The sequence below is a fragment of the Salvia splendens genome, chromosome 17, assembly GCF_004379255.2.
Source record: "Salvia splendens isolate huo1 chromosome 17, SspV2, whole genome shotgun sequence".
NCBI classification, from domain to species: domain Eukaryota; kingdom Viridiplantae; phylum Streptophyta; class Magnoliopsida; order Lamiales; family Lamiaceae; genus Salvia; species Salvia splendens.
The window spans coordinates 2998919-3020979 of record NC_056048.1 but is presented as its reverse complement, the minus strand read 5'-3'; the positions used below and the strand labels follow the sequence as shown (position 1 = coordinate 3020979).

General features: G+C 42.2%; 2 protein-coding genes across 2 annotated transcripts in view; one reads left to right on the top strand and one right to left on the bottom strand.

The window, feature by feature from the left end:
* Positions 1-14317, top strand: part of LOC121775445 (G-type lectin S-receptor-like serine/threonine-protein kinase At1g11330) — a 41989-nt gene extending 27672 nt beyond the window's left edge. The window contains exons 14-16 of the mRNA XM_042172527.1: positions 13502-13723; positions 13807-13957; positions 14033-14317. Of these exons, the coding sequence (XP_042028461.1) occupies positions 13502-13723; positions 13807-13957; positions 14033-14317 (658 nt within the window). The remainder of the gene's footprint in view (positions 1-13501; positions 13724-13806; positions 13958-14032) is intronic.
* Positions 14318-14617: 300 nt separating this feature from the next.
* LOC121775444 (G-type lectin S-receptor-like serine/threonine-protein kinase At1g11330) lies at positions 14618-17204 on the bottom strand. The gene is made up of 8 exons (XM_042172526.1): positions 17157-17204; positions 16324-17068; positions 16142-16246; positions 15841-16043; positions 15545-15755; positions 15224-15467; positions 14999-15149; positions 14618-14923 (listed from the first exon to the last, which is right to left on the bottom strand). The coding sequence occupies exons 1-8, from the start codon at positions 17202-17204 to the stop codon at positions 14618-14620; spliced, it is 2013 nt and encodes a 670-aa protein (XP_042028460.1).
* Positions 17205-22061: the final 4857 nt, after the last annotated feature.

The following is a 22061-nucleotide window of genomic DNA, read 5'->3' as shown; positions in this document are numbered from 1 at the left end:
CCGTTGATTGTTGTTTCTTTCATGTGTACTTAAGTTCTCTTGTCTATTTGCGACAGATCTGAGAAGATCTGTTTTCTTGTGTTGCTGACTCGTTTACTTAGTGTACAGGTTGAAGGAGCTGGAGATAGGAAGCTATCGTGAACATGTGTAATAGATAGCTTACTTTTCTGTAATCTGTATTTGAGATTGGTTGTAATCTTGAATGTATTATCAGTCGCTTGGTTGGAGTTTGACTGAGCTCCCTATTCAAGAATAAAGAGGTCTTGGTAATTAGTGAACCCGATCTAAGTCTGATCCTTACAGTGGTATCAAAGCCACGGGGGGACTAGATCGGCACGCCAAGTCGCATAAGGAGGTGGGCAAGTGGAATCCTCCTTCGAGAGGGGGTTCACTCTGGTAAATTGGCTGTAACCTTCTTGTTTTACTGTTTTCTGTTGTAGTTGCCAACCTTAGGCTTGGGTTATTGTTGCTGGTAATTGGTTCTTGGCAAGAACTTAGGATTTAATTGCTTTCTTGTGTTCTGTTGTTGCTTCTGCTGTTGTTTGGTAGTGCTCTGTGCATCTGACCTCATTTTACTTGGCCACCAAGCACTGATACTGCCAAAGTGACCCCCTGCGCCCTCCAAGAGTGAGTGATTGCGAACTGGGATAGCCTTTGCCAGTGTGCTCGTGACAGTCAGGGATTTTGAGGCTGGTTGTCTGTGAGAAAGTGTGTTCTAAGTGTTTGCTAAATGTCTCTATGCTTTAAGGTGTGTAAGGCTCTCTGTGTTTGTCTTGCTTCTTGTGCTCTTGTGAAAATCTTTGCAAAAATGACTCAACCTGTTGGTTTGATCCCTTTCAATGGTAAAAATGATTTTGTGATCTGGAAACAGAAAATGAAATGTGTTTTGATTCAACAAAAAGTGTTTAAAGTTGTTGATGGTTCCTTACCTGAGGGTACTGATCAGGATAAAATTGATGAGATGAATGAGTTGGCTAGAGCCACTATTGTGTTAAATCTGTCTGATTCTGTGATTAGGAAGGTTGATCATATTGAATCTGCTTCTGAAATGTGGAAAAGTCTTGATACTCTGTATACTGAGACTTCTATGTCTTCTAGAATGTATCTGCTGGAAAAATTGTTCAAATTTAAGCTTGATTTGTCTAAAGACATTGATGATAATATTGATAAATTTCAGAAGCTTGTGCAAGACATTAAAAGGTCTGGTGATAAAACTATAGATGAATACACAAGCATAGCTCTTATGAATGCCATACCTGATTCCTATAGTGATGCTAAAGCTGCCATTAAGTATGGCAGGGATTCTGCCCCCCTTGATTTAATTGTGAGCTCCTTAAAATCTAAAGAATTGGAATTAAGGGAAAGAGCTGCAGATAAGAGTGCTTTTAATAAGGCTCTAAATGTTAGAGGTAGATCTCAAACTAGAGGGGGTAAAGACTCTAATAATGGATCAGGCTCCAACTCTAAGTCTAGAAAAAAGTATAGATCTAGATCCAATAGCAGGGATCCTAAATCTTTTAGGAAGTGTTTCAATTGTGGGGAAGTAGGACACTATAAAAAGGAGTGCACTAAGCCTAAAAGGAAGAAAAACCCCAATAATGACACTCAAATTGAAAATCTTGCTAATGTGGCTAAGTATGATGCTGATAATGAATGTGTTTTCATGGTGCATGATCTGATGTTTATTAATGCCTCTCCTGATTGCCCCTTTACCTCAAATGACTGGCTCTGTGACTCAGGTTGCACTTATCATGTTAGTCCTTACAAGGAGGTCTTTTCTGAGCTAAAACCTGTTACTAATACTTATGTGTCTATGGCTGATGATAAGAAATGTGAAATTCATGGTATTGGCACTGTGTGTTTAAAGTTTGACAATGGTTTTGTGCTCTGTCTGAAAAATGTGAGATATGTCCCTGATCTTTGCTACAATTTGATGTCTTGCACTGCTCTTGAAGCTGCTGGGATGGGGGGAAAGTGGGGGGATGGTGGCATGAAAATTTGCAGAGGATCTATGTGTCTCTTTAAGGCCAGCAAGAAATGTGGTTATATGTCTGCAATGCAGTGTCTCTTTCATGTGAAAATGCCTATGCTAATGTGGTTAAAAGTAATAAAACAATGTTATGGCATGAGAGGCTAGGGCATATGAGTCAAAAAGGTTTAAACATTCTGAAGAAGCATGCCATTTTATCTGATTCTGATGTGGTTGATAGTTTACCTTTTTGTGATACTTGTGTGCTGGGTAAACAGCACAGGGTCTCTTTCCCTTCTCCTGTGCCTACTAATGTGAGTAACTGTATTTTGGAATATTTGCACATGGATGTTTGGGGGCCTGCCTCTGTGTCTTCTCACTCTGGTTCAGTGTACTTTCTATCCATTATTGATGATTTCTCTAGGAAGGTGTGGTGTTTTCTCATGAAACATAAGTATGATGTCTTTGAGAAACTAAAAACCTGGAAGATTTTGATTGAAACTCAAACTAGTAAGAAGATTAAAGCAATCAGAACTGATAATGGCTTGAAATTCTGCAATAAACAGATTGATGACTTATGTGCTGCATATGGTATTAAAAGACATAGAACTGTTCCTTATACACCTCAACAAAATGGGGTGGCTGAAAGGATGAATAGGACTTTGCTTGATAAAGTAAGATGCATGCTTAGTAAATCTGGTTTATCTAAGAAATTTTGGGGTGAGGCTTTGTTGACTGCTGCTTACTTGATAAATAGATCTCCCTCTGTGCCTCTCAATGGACAATGTCCTGAATTTGTGTTTACTGGTAAACCTATATCTCTTTTACATCTCAGGGTGTTTGGCTGTGCAGCTTTTGTGCATAACAAAACTGATAAACTTGAGCCTAGATCTAGGAAAGGTGTTTTCCTCGGATATCCTGAGGGTGTTAAGGGTTATAGGATCTGGATAAGGGATGAACCAGGGTTTAAGGTCATAATTAGCAGGGATGTTGTCTTCAATGAAGCTGAATTCCCTTGCCTAAGGTTGACAGTTGACCAAACTCCACAATCTGTGGACAATGAACCTCTTATGGAGGTGGAGTCTACAGAGCCACTCACTGGTGTGGAGAATCAGAATGATACTCCAAGTGAGGTGGAGCAGCCATTCTGGAACACTTACCCAGTCTTTACACCTGATGAGACACCCAATGAGGGAAATTTAAATGATATTGTGCCTCAAAATGTGGATAACATGGCTGATAATAATGATATGCATGCTAGTCCTGTAAGGAATAATTCTCCTGTCCAGAATATTATGCAAAGTCCCTCTGGGGTGCAAAATGCCATTGATGATACTGACTTGAGCAATTATGTGTTAGCTAGGGATAGAGCTAGAAGACAGAATGTTTCAAAACCTACCAGATTTGTTGGCTTGATTGCTCTTATTAATTTGGCTTTTAATGTGCATGAGTCTGATGGGGATGAACCCCAATCTTATAAGCAAGCAACTAAATCTATGTTTTGGAATCAATGGCAAAAGGCTATGTTAGAAGAGATGCATTCTCTTAAGATTAACCTTACCTGGATACTTGTTCTTTACCTCCTGGAGCATCTGTGGTAGATTGCAGGTGGTTATACAAACTGAAAAATGAGGTGGAGGGTCTGAGGTACAAGGCCAGATTAGTTGCAAAAGGGTTTACTCAACAAGAGGGGGTAGACTACACTGAAATTTTTGCTCCTGTTGTTAAATTCACTACTGTCAGATTGATGCTTGCTTTGTGTGCTCACTTTAATTGGGAATTAAAACAGATGGATGTCAAAACTGCCTTTTTGCATGGTGATTTAGATAAACCTATCTACATGAAACAGCCTGAAGGCTTTGTTGATCCCAAGTTTCCCAATCATGTGTGTTTACTAAAAAAGGCTTTGTATGGTTTGAAACAATCTCCTAGGCAATGGAATATTAAGTTTAACAGTTGTATGCATAAATTGGGTTTTGTAAGAAGCACTTTTGATGCATGCTTGTATGTTAAGGATCTTGATTCCCCTGAGCCTGTGTTCTTGTTACTGTATGTTGATGACATGCTTATTATGGGACCTTGTCTGAAAACTATAAAGTCTGTTCAGTCTGCTTTAAGTGAGAATTTTGACATGAAGGATTTAGGTGATGCTCAGAAGATCTTAGGGATAAATATTTTCAGAGATAGGAAGGCTTCTACCCTTGTGTTGCATCAGGAACCTTATGTGTGCAAAATTCTTAAAAAATTTAACATGTTTGATTCAAAGCCTGTCTCTGTTCCTCTGGCTTCTCATTTTGTGTTGAGTAAAGATCAGTGTCCTCAAACCAAGTCTGATATTGATGCTATGAAGAAGATTCCTTATGCTAATGCAATTGGGTCTGTAATGTATTTGATGGTAAGTACTAGGCCTGATATTGCCTATGCAGTTTCATGCCTCAGTAGATATATGTCAAATCCTGGATCTGTGCATTGGGAAGCTCTGAAATGGCTACTGAGATATCTCAAACATACTGCAAGATATGGATTGTGTTATTCTAAGTGTAAAGATGGTGTTTCTTTAACTGGTTTTGTGGATTCTAACTATGCTAATGACAGGGATAAGAGGAAGTCAACTACCTCCTATGTGTTTACTGTTTGCAGCTCTTGTATCAGTTGGAAGTCTCAATTGCAGCATATAGTGGCATTGTCCACTACAGAGTCAGAGTACATTGCTATCACAGAAGCAATGAAAGAAGCAGTTTGGTTAAAGGGAGTTCTCACTGAGCTCAAATTTCTGAAGCTATCTCCCTCTGTGTTTTCTGATTCTCAGTCTGCAATACAGTTATGTAAAAACCCTGTCTTTCATGATAGAACTAAACATATTGATGTAAGGTTCCATTACATTAGGGACATAGTAGAAAAAGGTGAAGTTTTTCTGCATAAGGTGCACACTGATAAAAACCCTGCTGATATGGGTACAAAACCTTTGCCTGCTGAAAAACTTATTTTCTGCATTAAATTCCTGCATTTTGATTTAGGATAGTTGCATGTCCCGGGGATAAAAAGACCTCAGTCATCCTACCTTCCTTGGTAAAGCTGGTATGAGGACTGAGGCAAGAAGCCCTCCTAGACTAATGGGTTTAGTCCCTCTGGTGTCTGGAGGCAGTTTGGTGGTTCCCAAAAAGCCAGTGGACTTTGTCCTTTGGGGCTGAGGGGGCTGCCATATAGGCTGTGATGAATTAAACCTTAGCCGGTTGATACTAGCTGGTTTCACAGAATGGAAGTCCAAGGTGGAGTATGTTGAATATTGGTGGACTTCATTTGGGCCTGATTTATTTGTAGCCCATGTGTATCTTAATTGGGCCTGGCCCAATTCACTCACCTCTCACTCCTGGATGCCGCCACGTGCCCCTCTCACTCGGATCCTTGTCTCCAGCCGTTGGATCCAGGTTTGTGTTTGTTATGAGAGTGAGACCCTTGGTCTTTCTTGTTTATTCTCATATTCTCACTCTCTCTCTACTCTCAGACGCTCTCTCTCTGTTCTCTCGCTCCCTCTCTTCTGTTCTTCTTCTCCGACGGTTCTCCGCCGGATTTCTGATGCTCTCTCACGGTTGAAAGTGTAGAGGAGCTTGCTACAGTAACTAGGGAGGCAACTGCTTCGGTTGCTGAGTAGTTGGTGAACTAGGGTTTTGTTTTGGAGCGTGTTCTGTGAGGTTTTGTTTCTTGAACGGTTAGATCTGGTGTTTAGGGGTTGTGTTGGCCTGGAATCGGGAGTGTGAGGTGATTCACCGGTTGATTCGGCGGTACTCCTTTGGATCTGAGTTCTGGAGAATAGGCTGTATCATCGGCGGGTGTCTGAGCCGTTGATTGTTGTTTCTTTCATGTGTACTTAAGTTCTCTTGTCTATTTGCGACAGATCTGAGAAGATCTGTTTTCTTGTGTTGCTGACTCGTTTACTTAGTGTACAGGTTGAAGGAGCTGGAGATAGGAAGCTATCGTGAACATGTGTAATAGATAGCTTACTTTTCTGTAATCTGTATTTGAGATTGGTTGTAATCTTGAATGTATTATCAGTCGCTTGGTTGGAGTTTGACTGAGCTCCCTATTCAAGAATAAAGAGGTCTTGGTAATTAGTGAACCCGATCTAAGTCTGATCCTTACAGTGGTATCAAAGCCACGGGGGGACTAGATCGGCACGCCAAGTCGCATAAGGAGGTGGGCAAGTGGAATCCTCCTTCGAGAGGGGGTTCACTCTGGTAAATTGGCTGTAACCTTCTTGTTTTACTGTTTTCTGTTGTAGTTGCCAACCTTAGGCTTGGGTTATTGTTGCTGGTAATTGGTTCTTGGCAAGAACTTAGGATTTAATTGCTTTCTTGTGTTCTGTTGTTGCTTCTGCTGTTGTTTGGTAGTGCTCTGTGCATCTGACCTCATTTTACTTGGCCACCAAGCACTGATACTGCCAAAGTGACCCCCTGCGCCCTCCAAGAGTGAGTGATTGCGAACTGGGATAGCCTTTGCCAGTGTGCTCGTGACAGTCAGGGATTTTGAGGCTGGTTGTCTGTGAGAAAGTGTGTTCTAAGTGTTTGCTAAATGTCTCTATGCTTTAAGGTGTGTAAGGCTCTCTGTGTTTGTCTTGCTTCTTGTGCTCTTGTGAAAATCTTTGCAAAAATGACTCAACCTGTTGGTTTGATCCCTTTCAATGGTAAAAATGATTTTGTGATCTGGAAACAGAAAATGAAATGTGTTTTGATTCAACAAAAAGTGTTTAAAGTTGTTGATGGTTCCTTACCTGAGGGTACTGATCAGGATAAAATTGATGAGATGAATGAGTTGGCTAGAGCCACTATTGTGTTAAATCTGTCTGATTCTGTGATTAGGAAGGTTGATCATATTGAATCTGCTTCTGAAATGTGGAAAAGTCTTGATACTCTGTATACTGAGACTTCTATGTCTTCTAGAATGTATCTGCTGGAAAAATTGTTCAAATTTAAGCTTGATTTGTCTAAAGACATTGATGATAATATTGATAAATTTCAGAAGCTTGTGCAAGACATTAAAAGGTCTGGTGATAAAACTATAGATGAATACACAAGCATAGCTCTTATGAATGCCATACCTGATTCCTATAGTGATGCTAAAGCTGCCATTAAGTATGGCAGGGATTCTGCCCCCCTTGATTTAATTGTGAGCTCCTTAAAATCTAAAGAATTGGAATTAAGGGAAAGAGCTGCAGATAAGAGTGCTTTTAATAAGGCTCTAAATGTTAGAGGTAGATCTCAAACTAGAGGGGGTAAAGACTCTAATAATGGATCAGGCTCCAACTCTAAGTCTAGAAAAAAGTATAGATCTAGATCCAATAGCAGGGATCCTAAATCTTTTAGGAAGTGTTTCAATTGTGGGGAAGTAGGACACTATAAAAAGGAGTGCACTAAGCCTAAAAGGAAGAAAAACCCCAATAATGACACTCAAATTGAAAATCTTGCTAATGTGGCTAAGTATGATGCTGATAATGAATGTGTTTTCATGGTGCATGATCTGATGTTTATTAATGCCTCTCCTAATTGCCCCTTTACCTCAAATGACTGGCTCTGTGACTCAGGTTGCACTTATCATGTTAGTCCTTACAAGGAGGTCTTTTCTGAGCTAAAACCTGTTACTAATACTTATGTGTCTATGGCTGATGATAAGAAATGTGAAATTCATGGTATTGGCACTGTGTGTTTAAAGTTTGACAATGGTTTTGTGCTCTGTCTGAAAAATGTGAGATATGTCCCTGATCTTTGCTACAATTTGATGTCTTGCACTGCTCTTGAAGCTGCTGGGATGGGGGGAAAGTGGGGGGATGGTGGCATGAAAATTTGCAGAGGATCTATGTGTCTCTTTAAGGCCAGCAAGAAATGTGGTTTATATGTCTGCAATGCAGTGCCTCTGTCATGTGAAAATGCCTATGCTAATGTGGTTAAAAGTAATAAAACAATGTTATGGCATGAGAGGCTAGGGCATATGAGTCAAAAAGGTTTAAACATTCTGAAAAAGCATGCCATTTTATCTGATTCTGATGTGGTTGATAGTTTACCTTTTTGTGATACTTGTGTGCTGGGTAAACAGCACAGGGTCTCTTTCCCTTCTCCTGTGCCTACTAATGTGAGTAACTGTATTTTGGAATATTTGCACATGGATGTTTGGGGGCCTGCCTCTGTGTCTTCTCACTCTGGTTCAGTGTACTTTCTATCCATTATTGATGATTTCTCTAGGAAGGTGTGGTGTTTTCTCATGAAACATAAGTATGATGTCTTTGAGAAACTAAAAACCTGGAAGATTTTGATTGAAACTCAAACTAGTAAGAAGATTAAAGCAATCAGAACTGATAATGGCTTGAAATTCTGCAATAAACAGATTGATGACTTATGTGCTGCATATGGTATTAAAAGACATAGAACTGTTCCTTATACACCTCAACAAAATGGGGTGGCTGAAAGGATGAATAGGACTTTGCTTGATAAAGTAAGATGCATGCTTAGTAAATCTGGTTTATCTAAGAAATTTTGGGGTGAGGCTTTGTTGACTGCTGCTTACTTGATAAATAGATCTCCCTCTGTGCCTCTCAATGGACAATGTCCTGAATTTGTGTTTACTGGTAAACCTATATCTCTTTTACATCTCAGGGTGTTTGGCTGTGCAGCTTTTGTGCATAACAAAACTGATAAACTTGAGCCTAGATCTAGGAAAGGTGTTTTCCTCGGATATCCTGAGGGTGTTAAGGGTTATAGGATCTGGATAAGGGATGAACCAGGGTTTAAGGTCATAATTAGCAGGGATGTTGTCTTCAATGAAGCTGAATTCCCTTGCCTAAGGTTGACAGTTGACCAAACTCCACAATCTGTGGACAATGAACCTCTTATGGAGGTGGAGTCTACAGAGCCACTCACTGGTGTGGAGAATCAGAATGATACTCCAAGTGAGGTGGAGCAGCCATTCTGGAACACTTACCCAGTCTTTACACCTGATGAGACACCCAATGAGGGAAATTTAAATGATATTGTGCCTCAAAATGTGGATAACATGGCTGATAATAATGATATGCATGCTAGTCCTGTAAGGAATAATTCTCCTGTCCAGAATATTATGCAAAGTCCCTCTGGGGTGCAAAATGCCATTGATGATACTGACTTGAGCAATTATGTGTTAGCTAGGGATAGAGCTAGAAGACAGAATGTTTCAAAACCTACCAGATTTGTTGGCTTGATTGCTCTTATTAATTTGGCTTTTAATGTGCATGAGTCTGATGGGGATGAACCCCAATCTTATAAGCAAGCAACTAAATCTATGTTTTGGAATCAATGGCAAAAGGCTATGTTAGAAGAGATGCATTCTCTTAAGATTAACCTTACCTGGATACTTGTTCTTTACCTCCTGGAGCATCTGTGGTAGATTGCAGGTGGTTATACAAACTGAAAAATGAGGTGGAGGGTCTGAGGTACAAGGCCAGATTAGTTGCAAAAGGGTTTACTCAACAAGAGGGGGTAGACTACACTGAAATTTTTGCTCCTGTTGTTAAATTCACTACTGTCAGATTGATGCTTGCTTTGTGTGCTCACTTTAATTGGGAATTAAAACAGATGGATGTCAAAACTGCCTTTTTGCATGGTGATTTAGATAAACCTATCTACATGAAACAGCCTGAAGGCTTTGTTGATCCCAAGTTTCCCAATCATGTGTGTTTACTAAAAAAGGCTTTGTATGGTTTGAAACAATCTCCTAGGCAATGGAATATTAAGTTTAACAGTTGTATGCATAAATTGGGTTTTGTAAGAAGCACTTTTGATGCATGCTTGTATGTTAAGGATCTTGATTCCCCTGAGCCTGTGTTCTTGTTACTGTATGTTGATGACATGCTTATTATGGGACCTTGTCTGAAAACTATAAAGTCTGTTCAGTCTGCTTTAAGTGAGAATTTTGACATGAAGGATTTAGGTGATGCTCAGAAGATCTTAGGGATAAATATTTTCAGAGATAGGAAGGCTTCTACCCTTGTGTTGCATCAGGAACCTTATGTGTGCAAAATTCTTAAAAAATTTAACATGTTTGATTCAAAGCCTGTCTCTGTTCCTCTGGCTTCTCATTTTGTGTTGAGTAAAGATCAGTGTCCTCAAACCAAGTCTGATATTGATGCTATGAAGAAGATTCCTTATGCTAATGCAATTGGGTCTGTAATGTATTTGATGGTAAGTACTAGGCCTGATATTGCCTATGCAGTTTCATGCCTCAGTAGATATATGTCAAATCCTGGATCTGTGCATTGGGAAGCTCTGAAATGGCTACTGAGATATCTCAAACATACTGCAAGATATGGATTGTGTTATTCTAAGTGTAAAGATGGTGTTTCTTTAACTGGTTTTGTGGATTCTAACTATGCTAATGACAGGGATAAGAGGAAGTCAACTACCTCCTATGTGTTTACTGTTTGCAGCTCTTGTATCAGTTGGAAGTCTCAATTGCAGCATATAGTGGCATTGTCCACTACAGAGTCAGAGTACATTGCTATCACAGAAGCAATGAAAGAAGCAGTTTGGTTAAAGGGAGTTCTCACTGAGCTCAAATTTCTGAAGCTATCTCCCTCTGTGTTTTCTGATTCTCAGTCTGCAATACAGTTATGTAAAAACCCTGTCTTTCATGATAGAACTAAACATATTGATGTAAGGTTCCATTACATTAGGGACATAGTAGAAAAAGGTGAAGTTTTTCTGCATAAGGTGCACACTGATAAAAACCCTGCTGATATGGGTACAAAACCTTTGCCTGCTGAAAAACTTATTTTCTGCATTAAATTCCTGCATTTTGATTTAGGATAGTTGCATGTCCCGGGGATAAAAAGACCTCAGTCATCCTACCTTCCTTGGTAAAGCTGGTATGAGGACTGAGGCAAGAAGCCCTCCTAGACTAATGGGTTTAGTCCCTCTGGTGTCTGGAGGCAGTTTGGTGGTTCCCAAAAAGCCAGTGGACTTTGTCCTTTGGGGCTGAGGGGGCTGCCATATAGGCTGTGATGAATTAAACCTTAGCCGGTTGATACTAGCTGGTTTCACAGAATGGAAGTCCAAGGTGGAGTATGTTGAATATTGGTGGACTTCATTTGGGCCTGATTTATTTGTAGCCCATGTGTATCTTAATTGGGCCTGGCCCAATTCACTCACCTCTCACTCCTGGATGCCGCCACGTGCCCCTCTCACTCGGATCCTTGTCTCCAGCCGTTGGATCCAGGTTTGTGTTTGTTATGAGAGTGAGACCCTTGGTCTTTCTTGTTTATTCTCATATTCTCACTCTCTCTCTACTCTCAGACGCTCTCTCTCTGTTCTCTCGCTCCCTCTCTTCTGTTCTTCTTCTCCGACGGTTCTCCGCCGGATTTCTGATGCTCTCTCACGGTTGAAAGTGTAGAGGAGCTTGCTACAGTAACTAGGGAGGCAACTGCTTCGGTTGCTGAGTAGTTGGTGAACTAGGGTTTTGTTTTGGAGCGTGTTCTGTGAGGTTTTGTTTCTTGAACGGTTAGATCTGGTGTTTAGGGGTTGTGTTGGCCTGGAATCGGGAGTGTGAGGTGATTCACCGGTTGATTCGGCGGTACTCCTTTGGATCTGAGTTCTGGAGAATAGGCTGTATCATCGGCGGGTGTCTGAGCCGTTGATTGTTGTTTCTTTCATGTGTACTTAAGTTCTCTTGTCTATTTGCGACAGATCTGAGAAGATCTGTTTTCTTGTGTTGCTGACTCGTTTACTTAGTGTACAGGTTGAAGGAGCTGGAGATAGGAAGCTATCGTGAACATGTGTAATAGATAGCTTACTTTTCTGTAATCTGTATTTGAGATTGGTTGTAATCTTGAATGTATTATCAGTCGCTTGGTTGGAGTTTGACTGAGCTCCCTATTCAAGAATAAAGAGGTCTTGGTAATTAGTGAACCCGATCTAAGTCTGATCCCTACAGTGGTATCAGAGCCCTGGTTCAGGGGTTGGGCCTGTGTGGCTCGGGGTTCGGTGGGTTGCGCTTGCAAGTTCTCCGATGTCTCTGCGTGAGCTCGACCAAGACTTGTGGTGACCTGGTGACCTGTAACATGGGGGCACAAACATGTGGTCTTGGTCTGGTGGTCTTGGTTTGAGGGGAGGATTGTGGTGAAGCAAACCATATCCCACATCGGAGAATGAACAAGAGTTGCAAGCATATAAATGGGCTACCCCAACTCCATTAGTATGAGGCCTTTTGGGGAGTACCCCAAGAGCAAAACCGTGAGGGCTTTGCCCAAAGCGGACAATTTCATACTAATGTGGAGTTCGGGTGTGCACCACCGATACCCAACACATGGTATCAGCAAAGCATGTGTTCAAATTGGGATTCTTCTCTCCTCCAAACACCACCAACCGCTACTTAGGAATCTTCTACGCCTTGTCGGAAGAAACCGTGATTTGGGTCGCCAACAGAGACACACCCCTCACCGATTCTTCCGGCGCCATTACTCTGTCTCAAGACGGAAATCTCGTCGTCTTGGACGGGACTAATCGAACCGTCTGGTCGACCAATCTCACCACTACCTCTCCCGTCATTAATCCGGTCGTCCAAATCCTGGACACTGGCAATCTCGTTTTGCGGGAAGAGGACTCTGGAGACATGCTGTGGGAGTCTTTCTCACATCCTACGGATGTTATGGTGCAGGGAATGGCGTTAAGCCAGAACGTAAAGACCGGGAAGCAGGTGCTGCTGACAGCATGGAAAAACGCGACTGACCCGGGGATGGGAAGTTTCACCGGGGGCATAGACGCCATGAGCGGGACCGTGCAGCTTTTCACGTGGAATGAGGGGCGGCCGCACTGGAAGAGCGGACCGTGGAACGGACAGATATTTCTTGGGATAAAGGAGAAGTTCTACGCCTACTTAGATGCGATCACTCAAATAAATAGTGACAGTGCTGGCAATATCTTCTTCTCTCCTCCGCCGATTGATGGGATTGTCAAGTGGAATTCTTCAGGAAGCGCGCTACGAAAGGCGTGGAATAACATGGAGAAGAGATGGGACGTGGTGGCCTATCCGAAAAACGAGTGTGATGTTTATGGAAAGTGTGGGGTGTTTGGTAGCTGCAATGCTCTGGAATCGCCTATTTGTAGAAGTTTGAGAGGGTTTGAGCCTGTAAATGAGGAGGAATGGGGGAGAGGGAACTGGACTAATGGCTGCAGGAGGAAGAACCAGTTGCAATGTGGTGACGATGGATTTGAGAGGCTGCGGGACATGAAGGTTCTGGACTTTGCTAAACCTTTGTCTTCTAGCGTTCAAGACGAGTGTCTGACCTTATGTCGGGGGAACTGCTCATGCATAGCTTATGCTTATGATAGTTACATTGGTTGTATGTTTTGGAGTGATATCTTGATTGACACTCAGGAGTTTGGTGGTGTTGGTGTTAACCTCTATGTTCGTCTCTCTGCTTCTGAATTCGGTAATTTCTTTCACAGTTTTTACTAGTTAATGATATAGTATCAAGGTTGAATGAATTGAAGTGATCTCTCTATGTTCATCAAGGTTGTTGGATTGGAATATTCGTTACAGCATTATCGAGGGCATCGGGAGAGGCATCCTGTATCTTCACAGAGACTCGAGACTAAGGATCATTCACAGAGACCTGAAACCAAGTAATGTCCTGCTAGATCAAGACTGGAATCCCAAAATCTCGGATTTTGGCATTGCAAGAATATTCAGAGGCAACGAAGACCATGGCAATACTGCAAGAGTCATGGGAACATAGTAAGTTGGTCTTAGTCATTTACCATGTTATGAATAAACCAGTAAGTTTTGCTAAATGCTAACACGGTGAGATAATTTTGCAGCGGATACATGGCGCCAGAATACGGAATGGAAGGGAGATTTTCAGAAAAATCTGATGTATACAGCTTCGGAGTGCTGATATTGGAGATTATAAAAGGAAAAAAGAACACACACTATTTCAATGATGAATGGTCCTTGAGCCTTATTGGATGTGTAAGTACTTGCCAACTTTCACATATTATTGTGAAACTAATCCAGGCCATTGAATTATTTATGTTTGAATTTCAGGCTTGGAAAATGTGGAGTGAGGGTAATGGTTTGAGTTTCGTGGAGGAAAGCATCGCAAGTAAGGAGACGGAGGAAGAGATGGTTCGATGCATTCAGATAGGGCTGCTTTGTGTCCAAGAACATCCCATGGATAGACCTTCCATTGAAATGGTGCTGTCGATGCTGAATCATGATATCATGGAGGTGGCAGCGCCAAAGCAGCCAGTGTTTGCGGAAAATGGATCAACAGACCAGAATGTTTACACAAGCTACGAGCTCACTCATAGTGTGCTTGATGGACGATGAATCTTTTTCCAACTCTATCATTATATTATTCCCTCTTGATTGGTATACAATTTTTTGTATAGTGTTTTCACTTTCCTATAATTCTAAATCAATATTTGGTTGGTATATATAGTTTTGGCGTCGCATTCCTCGTCGAATCTTTTCATAGCTACCCAACTTTCAGGTAGATGTTCTTGGATCTATTTCGGGTATTCAGCTTTAATTAATTTAAAAAGAGAGGAAAATAACAATACAAATAACTCTAGGAAACAAAATTGTAGTAACTACTACAAAGCAAGAAGGGATAACATATTGATAGATTCATCGTCCCTCAAGCACGCTGAGAGTGAGCCCGTTATTGGAGTAAACATTTTGCTGTGTTGATCCATTAGGGCCTGGTGTCGAACCATTTTCTGCAAACACTGGCTGCTTAGGCACTGGTAGCTCCACAATATCACGACTTAGCATCGAAAGCACGAGTTCAATGGAAGGTCTATCCTTGGGATAGTCTTGCACACAAAGCAGCCCTATCTGAATGCATCGAACTATCTCTTCCTCAGTCTCCCTACTTGCAATGCTTTCCTCCACGAAACTCAAACCGTTGCCCTCACTCCACATTTTCCACGCCTGAATTTCAGTGATAAATTATTTAATGACCAGTAGTAGATTGAAAAGATTTTGAGCAAGTTGACAAGCGCTTACATATTCTATAAGGCTCAATGACCATTCATCATTGAAATAGTGTGTATTCTTTTTTCCTTTAATGATCTCCAGAATCAGCACTCCGAAGCTGTATACATCAGATTTTTCAGAAAATCTGCCTTCCATTCCGTATTCTGGCGCCATGTATCCACTTTAAAAATTTTCGTGTTAGCAAAACTTACGCGTTTATCCAGGATGATATATGATTCATGAATACCAACTTACTAAGTTCCCACGACTCTTGCAGTACTGCCATGGTCTTCATTGTCTCCGAATATTCTTGCCATCCCAAAATCCGAGATTTTTGGATTCCAGTCTTGGTCAAGCAGAACATTACTTGGCTTAAGGTCTCTGTGAATGATCCTTAGTCTTGAGTCTCTGTGAAGGTACAGAATGCCTCTCCCAATGCCCTCGATAATGCTGTAACGCATATTCCAATCTAACAACTTCTTTGTTGGATTTGTAGGACCTGTTCAAAACATATATATAGTAAAAACTTTGATGTTGAACATGTCTTTATATGCGTAAGAAGATCATTAAACTGACCAAAGAGACAAGCGTCCAAGCTTTTGTTTGGCATGTATTCGTATATCAGAATCTTCTCTTCTTTCTCAACACAGCCTCCCAGCAGTTTCACAAGATTCTTGTGTTGGAGTTTGGAAATAAGAATTACTTCATTCATGAATTCTTGCATCCCTTGTCCAGATTCCGCGGATAGTCTTTTCACAGCAATTCCTTTCTCGTTTGCCAGAACTCCCTGCCAAAGCACGCATCAAACATCACATGATCTTGCCATTCAATTGGTTCGAAATTGATTACATCGAACTATAAAGTTTTTGTACCTTGTAAACAGGACCGAAACCTCCCCTCCCAAGAAGATTATCTTCATGGAACTGGTTGGTTGCATTAGCAAGCATCTCGAACGTGAACTTTGGCAAATCTCCAATATTAACCTCCCTTGTTTCATTTTTTAGCACGATTGCAGTTGAATCCGTCGTGAACATCTGTCCTGCTTCCAAAATGCTTGAATCTTGCGCTTTCCTCCCTAATTAATTTAATAAAGAACATGATCATTTCAAGAGTGACATTCAACAATATATACTTACTGTTTCAAAAGTAATAGTATATCAATAGGCCAATCACCTTTCCTCTTCATCAACCACCAAGCAATAAACATCATAACAGATATGCATACAAAACCCACAACTACTGCAATTATGATGTACAACTTTCTCTCCTTGTGCCTATCTGCATAAAAAAGAGATTATTTCAATTCATTCAACCTTGATGCATCATTAACTAGCAAAAACTGTGAAGAAACTTACCAAATTCTGAAGCAGAGAGACGAACGTAGAGATCAATGCCAACACGATCGAACTCCTGAGTGTCAATCAAGTTATCACTCCAAAACATACAACCAATGTTAATATCATAAGCATAAGCTATGCATGAGCAGTTCCCCAGACACGCGGTCCGACACTCGTCTTGAACCCTCGAAGGCAAAGGCTGAGCAAAGTCCGGAACCTTCATATACCGCAGCCTCTCAAATCCATCGTCTCCACACTGCAACTGGCTCTTCCTCCTACAACCATTAGTCCAATTCCCTCTCCCCCATTCTTCCTCATTCACAGGCTCAAAACCTCTCAAACAACTACAAATAGGCAACTCCAGACCATTGCAGCTACTAAACGCCCCACACTTTCCGTAAATATCGCACTCGTTTTCAGGATACGCCATCACCACGTCCCATCTCTTCGCCGCGCCATTCCACAACTTCCGAATCGCACTACCCGAAGAATTCAAGCTGATTGTCACAAGACCATTATTCTGCGGCCTCGAATAAAAGAAATTCCCTACACTGTCGTTCCTCACCTGAGAGAACCCGTCCAAGTAGGCGTAGAACATCTCCTTTACCCCGAGAAATATCAGGCCGTTCCACGGCCCACTCCTCCAGTGCGGCCTCCCCTCGTCCCAAACGACAAGCTGTGGCGCCCCGCTCACAGTGTCCAGCCCCCCGGTGAAGCTCCCTATCGCAGGGTCGGTCGCGCTTTTCCACGCCGTCAGCAGCACCTGTGATACTACGTACTCATTAATTATGGATTAATACGTATCGGAGAAATTATTATAACAGAACAGGGGAGAAAACATCTGTATCAACCTGCTTCCCTGTGTTTACGTTTTGGCTTAGCCTCATTCCCTGCACCATAACATCCGTAGGATGTGAGAACGACTCCCACAACGTGTTTCCCGAGGCCTCTTCCCGCAAGACGAGATTGCCAGTGTCCAGAATTTGGAGAGCTCTTTCTTCTTTTGTGCTAAGAAGTTAATGGAATTCCAAAATAATGAAGGAGAATAGATTCATTCTAATTGAGGGAGTGACGCATAATGTTTGTGCGTCGTTCAATATCGACGCACAATCCTTATGCGTCGTTAATTAATGACGCACAAGGATTATGCGTCGCTTAACAACGCATAAGGATTGTGCGTCGATATTGAACGACGCACAAGGGTTATGCGTCGCTATTGAACGACGCACAAACATTATGCGTCGTTAAATCGGCTTTTAACCCCCTCCAGGCAGACGCAGATCACAGGACGAACATACACACACTTTCATTTCCTCTCTCGGCGATTTCCGGCGTTTTCAGGCGATTTCCGGCGATTTTTCCATAAGATCCGGTAATTTGTTAATCAATTTAGCTACATTCGACATTATTCATGTTTATTGTGCTTTCATTTGTTAGTTTGACCCAATTTATACAAATTAGGGCTTGTAGGAAAAATGTCCTTAATTGTCGTTGTGTTAAATGTCTTTGATGCAGAAATCATGCAAGTATTTGTGAGTTTGTATTGGGGTGGTAGAGTAGTTCAACTACCACATATGGGTATTGGTTATGAACCACCTCGTCCGAGGAGCTCCATCATATTAAATTCAGGTGTTTCCTATTCTGAATTGGTAGCAATGATCTGTGATGCGATGGGAATAGATATGAACCAACACACAATTGAATTATTATGGAGACAATGTATAGTCGTTGCTTCCGGTATGAGTTATACATGTTCTCTGATTTGCAATGATGACAGTGTGATGTTTATGTTCAACAATGCTCAAAATTCAAGTGGGTGTATTGAATTATTTGTTGAGTATTCACCGGTGAGGAGTGCAGAAATCCCACCAGTTGTTGATTATGGTATTGGAGCATCTGCGAGGTTTGAACAAATGAGTTTTGACTGTGGTATTGGTTCATCTGCGAGGGTGGACCAAATGAGCTTTGATCGTAGTATGAATGAGCAGCGAGATGTTTTAGATGTTGTAGATGTTGCTGATGTTGGGGTTGGATTGAATGATGAGGTCGATGCTGCAGATGATCTTGCTGAGCCAAGGCCACTATCTGAGACAGAGGCAGACCCCGATCTCAGTGATGGTGATGGTGCTGATGATGTCGGTGCTAGTTCTGATGATGAGATAGTACCATGTAAACCTGTTATGCAAGGTGAACAACCACTTCCGGAATACAATCCTAGTGGGTTTAGATTCTTTCGTGAATTACCAAGTCGTCCTTCTGGAGTATCGGATGATGTGGGTGGTAATGAACACAGCCTTTTGTATTGGAATGAGAATGAGCCGCATCGGATTGTGTTGGGAACAAAATTCGATTCCAAGCTACACGTGAAGACTGCTATTACTATGTGGAGTTTGTGGAATGAAAAACAGTTTAAGGTTGTCGAGAGCAAACTAAGAAGGTGGCATAACGATCTGTTGAGTCAGAGGCGTACAATGGTGTTCAACTATGTTTTCTGGGCATTTGGGCCTGCAATACATGCGTTCCAGAAGGCCGCACCGGTGTTAACAGTTGACGGGACTCACCTCCGAGGAAGATTTAAAGGTAAGTTGCTTGTTGCTTGTGGTTTTGATGCTAACAAGACATGCTTGCCTATTGCATATGCTGTGGTGGATGAAGAAACCAATGACAGTTGGTCGTGGTTTATGGATCATGTCAGAACTCATGTGGTGAAATACGAGCGGGAGGTGTGCATTATATCAGATAGGCATAAAGGACTCTTGAATGCAATGGAGTCTGAAATCATGACAAGGGCCCCGCAGATACACCACAAATTTTGTTTGCTTCATGTTAGGGCAAATGTGTTGAAGAAGCACAAGGGTCCCAATGTGAAGGCCATTATATGGAAGTTGGGGGTAAGTTCTCAGGAACGTAAATTTGCCAGAAGACGTCGAGCACTATATGATGTCAACAGTGGTGCGGTTCGAATGTTAAATAGGATTACAAAAGAATGTTGGTCACTGTGCTACGATGGTGGACTTAGGTGGGGGGTGGCCACAACAAACATGTCGGAGTGCTACAATAACGTCTTGAGGGGTGTGAGAGAGTTGCCGATTAGAGCGTTGGTTGATTTGACATTTTGGAGGACGGTGAAATGGTGGGTGGAGAAGAAGACAACAATCGAACACACCGAAGGTGAATTAACCCCATGGGCGAGGGACAAACTTGCTAAGAATGACTCAAAGGGGCGAAAACATTACATCACTGTCATTGACCGAGATGTTGGGAAGTACCATGTCCGAACTCGAGGAAGAATCGTAAAAGGAGTGTCAAAGGGCAACAATGATCAAATAGTCAGGTATTTGAAACACACAAATACGCAACAAAACAACACAAATAAGCAACACACTAACAGTAATCGTCCGTAAATTGAGCAATTTCATATAAACCCTAACTTTACTAAATTAGGGAAAACCTCCATAACTTCAGCAATTATTGATTTATGTAGCCAAATGGATGAATAATTACCGAAATATGTTTGGTATTTGGTTGAAATCTGTCGGAAAACGCCTCAAATCGCCGGAAATCGTCGCTGAAATCGCCCCTCCTTCGCTGCTCGCTGCGTCGTCTGTCAATTACGAGCATTCTGCCATCTTAATCCCGATTTAACGACGCACAAATAATATACGTCTTTAACAAATGACGCATATATGTTATGCGTCATTAAATAACGACGCATAACATATATGCGTCGTTTATCGACGCATAATCTGTATGCGTGTTTATTAAAGACGCATATTATTTGTGCGTCTTTCAGTAAAGACGCATAACATTTGTGCGTTTCATTAATAGCGACGCACAAATGTCATGCGTCACTCACTATGCGGGAATTAATCTATTGCTCTTCATTAAATTGGAAGTAAGTTGACATGCTTTCACAAAAGAAGAATTAGTCCGAATTTGGACGACTGGACTAATGACGGAAGATGTTGTGAGATTAGTCGACCACATGATTCGATTAGTCCCGTCTAAGACGACAAGATTACCGTCTCGAGAGAGAGTAACGGCGCCGGAAGAATCTTGGAGGGGTGTGTCTCTGTTGGCGACCCAAATCACCGTTTCTTCCGACAAGGAGAAGAAGATTCCTAAGTAGCGGTTGGTTGTGTTTGGAGGAGAGAAGAATCCTAATTTATATTCCTGCTTTGCTGATACCATGGTTATCTCAATTATATTACTCCCTCCGTCCCCTAATAGGAGTCGCTCTTTGACCGGGCACGAGTTTTAAGAAATGTAAAGAAAAGTTGGTTGAAAAAGTTAGTGGAATGTGAGACCCATATTTTTATATTGGTTTTATAATAAAATGTGAGTGGAGTGAGTTAGTGGAATGTGGGGCCTACTACCATTTATGGTAAAAATGAAGAGTGACTCTTAATGGGGGACGACCCAAAATGGAAATTAGCGACTCTTATTCTGGGACGGAGGGAGTAGTATGTTTTCTTTTGAGAAGTGTCCCAAGAACATAATTGTGAGGGCTTAGTTCTCAAAGCGGACAATATCATACTAACGTGAGTTCAGGTGTTGATACGAGCATCGCCTCGGAGCAGCAGGTGCGTTCGGCTGAGCAGGAGCAGAGCATAGACGCCTCGGAGCAGGGGGAGCACGAGGCTGAGCAGGAACAGAGCATAGTGGAACGAGAGGCTGTTATCGAGTCGCCCACGCGCCGACAGCTGAACCCGAGCACAACAGCAACGACGAGGTCGTTGAGGCCAAGAAACCGAATTAGACCACCGCAGAGGCTCGGGGATTAGGCGCGCGTGTCCGCGATCGATTTGGAGTAGACTTCTTTATTTTCTTTATTTACGTCTTTATTGTTTCTTCTATTTTTGGAATATTATTATTATTTTTGTGACAATTGAGTCGGGCGAATTATAAGCCCCGTTCGGGTTTTCTTAGTTGGTTCTTTCCCGAACGTATTAGGATTAGGTCGAACCAACCCTAGGGTTTAGATATAAATAGAGCCATTGTGTTAGCAAACGATCATGAATGAATAATATTAACTTTGGCTCAATAGCTTATCAAACAAGAAACCTCTCCTAAGGCTGCCGACGAGAACGATCTCGCGCTCAGCCGCACTTCGTTGGAAGAATCGCCGACCCAAGGTTCTGGGGCGCTCGACAATTCCGACGTGTGTTTCTTGATTGTATTGGAACTTCGACGTTGAGGATCGAGATCCTTAACAACTGGTGTCTTTCATTGCGTACTCTCCATGGACGGCTCGGAGAACCTAATTCCACCCGCGGGCCTCCTCACCGGAGGCAACGCACAGTTACTGATCGGCGACCCGTCGCGCCGTGCATCAACATTCAATCGTCGCAGCGACGGTCAGCCGCGACAACAGCAGCGTGAGACCCACGCAGACGGCGATCCGCCGCAAGACGTCGCAGGGGCGACGACTCTTCCTTCCAACGGCTTCGAGATACTCCTGGCCCGATTTGATCGATTAGAAAGCAGTTTGAAGGCGACAAACAGACGTGTAGACAAGATTAAGGCACTGCGCAACTCCGAGCCGGAAATTGCCTACTTCTCGGACGATGTTGATTTGGAGGGGAATCGTTCCCCGCGTGAGGAGTGGATGGCGGATGAGGGTGTCCCCCGGACTTTCATCCATGGCAGGCACGGCCGTGGTGGGGATATCCGTAACCGCCGGGGCGCGTTGCGCGCTGGATTCAGGCGCGACGACAATTATGGGCCGAACGACTACAATCCTATAGACTCCCGTG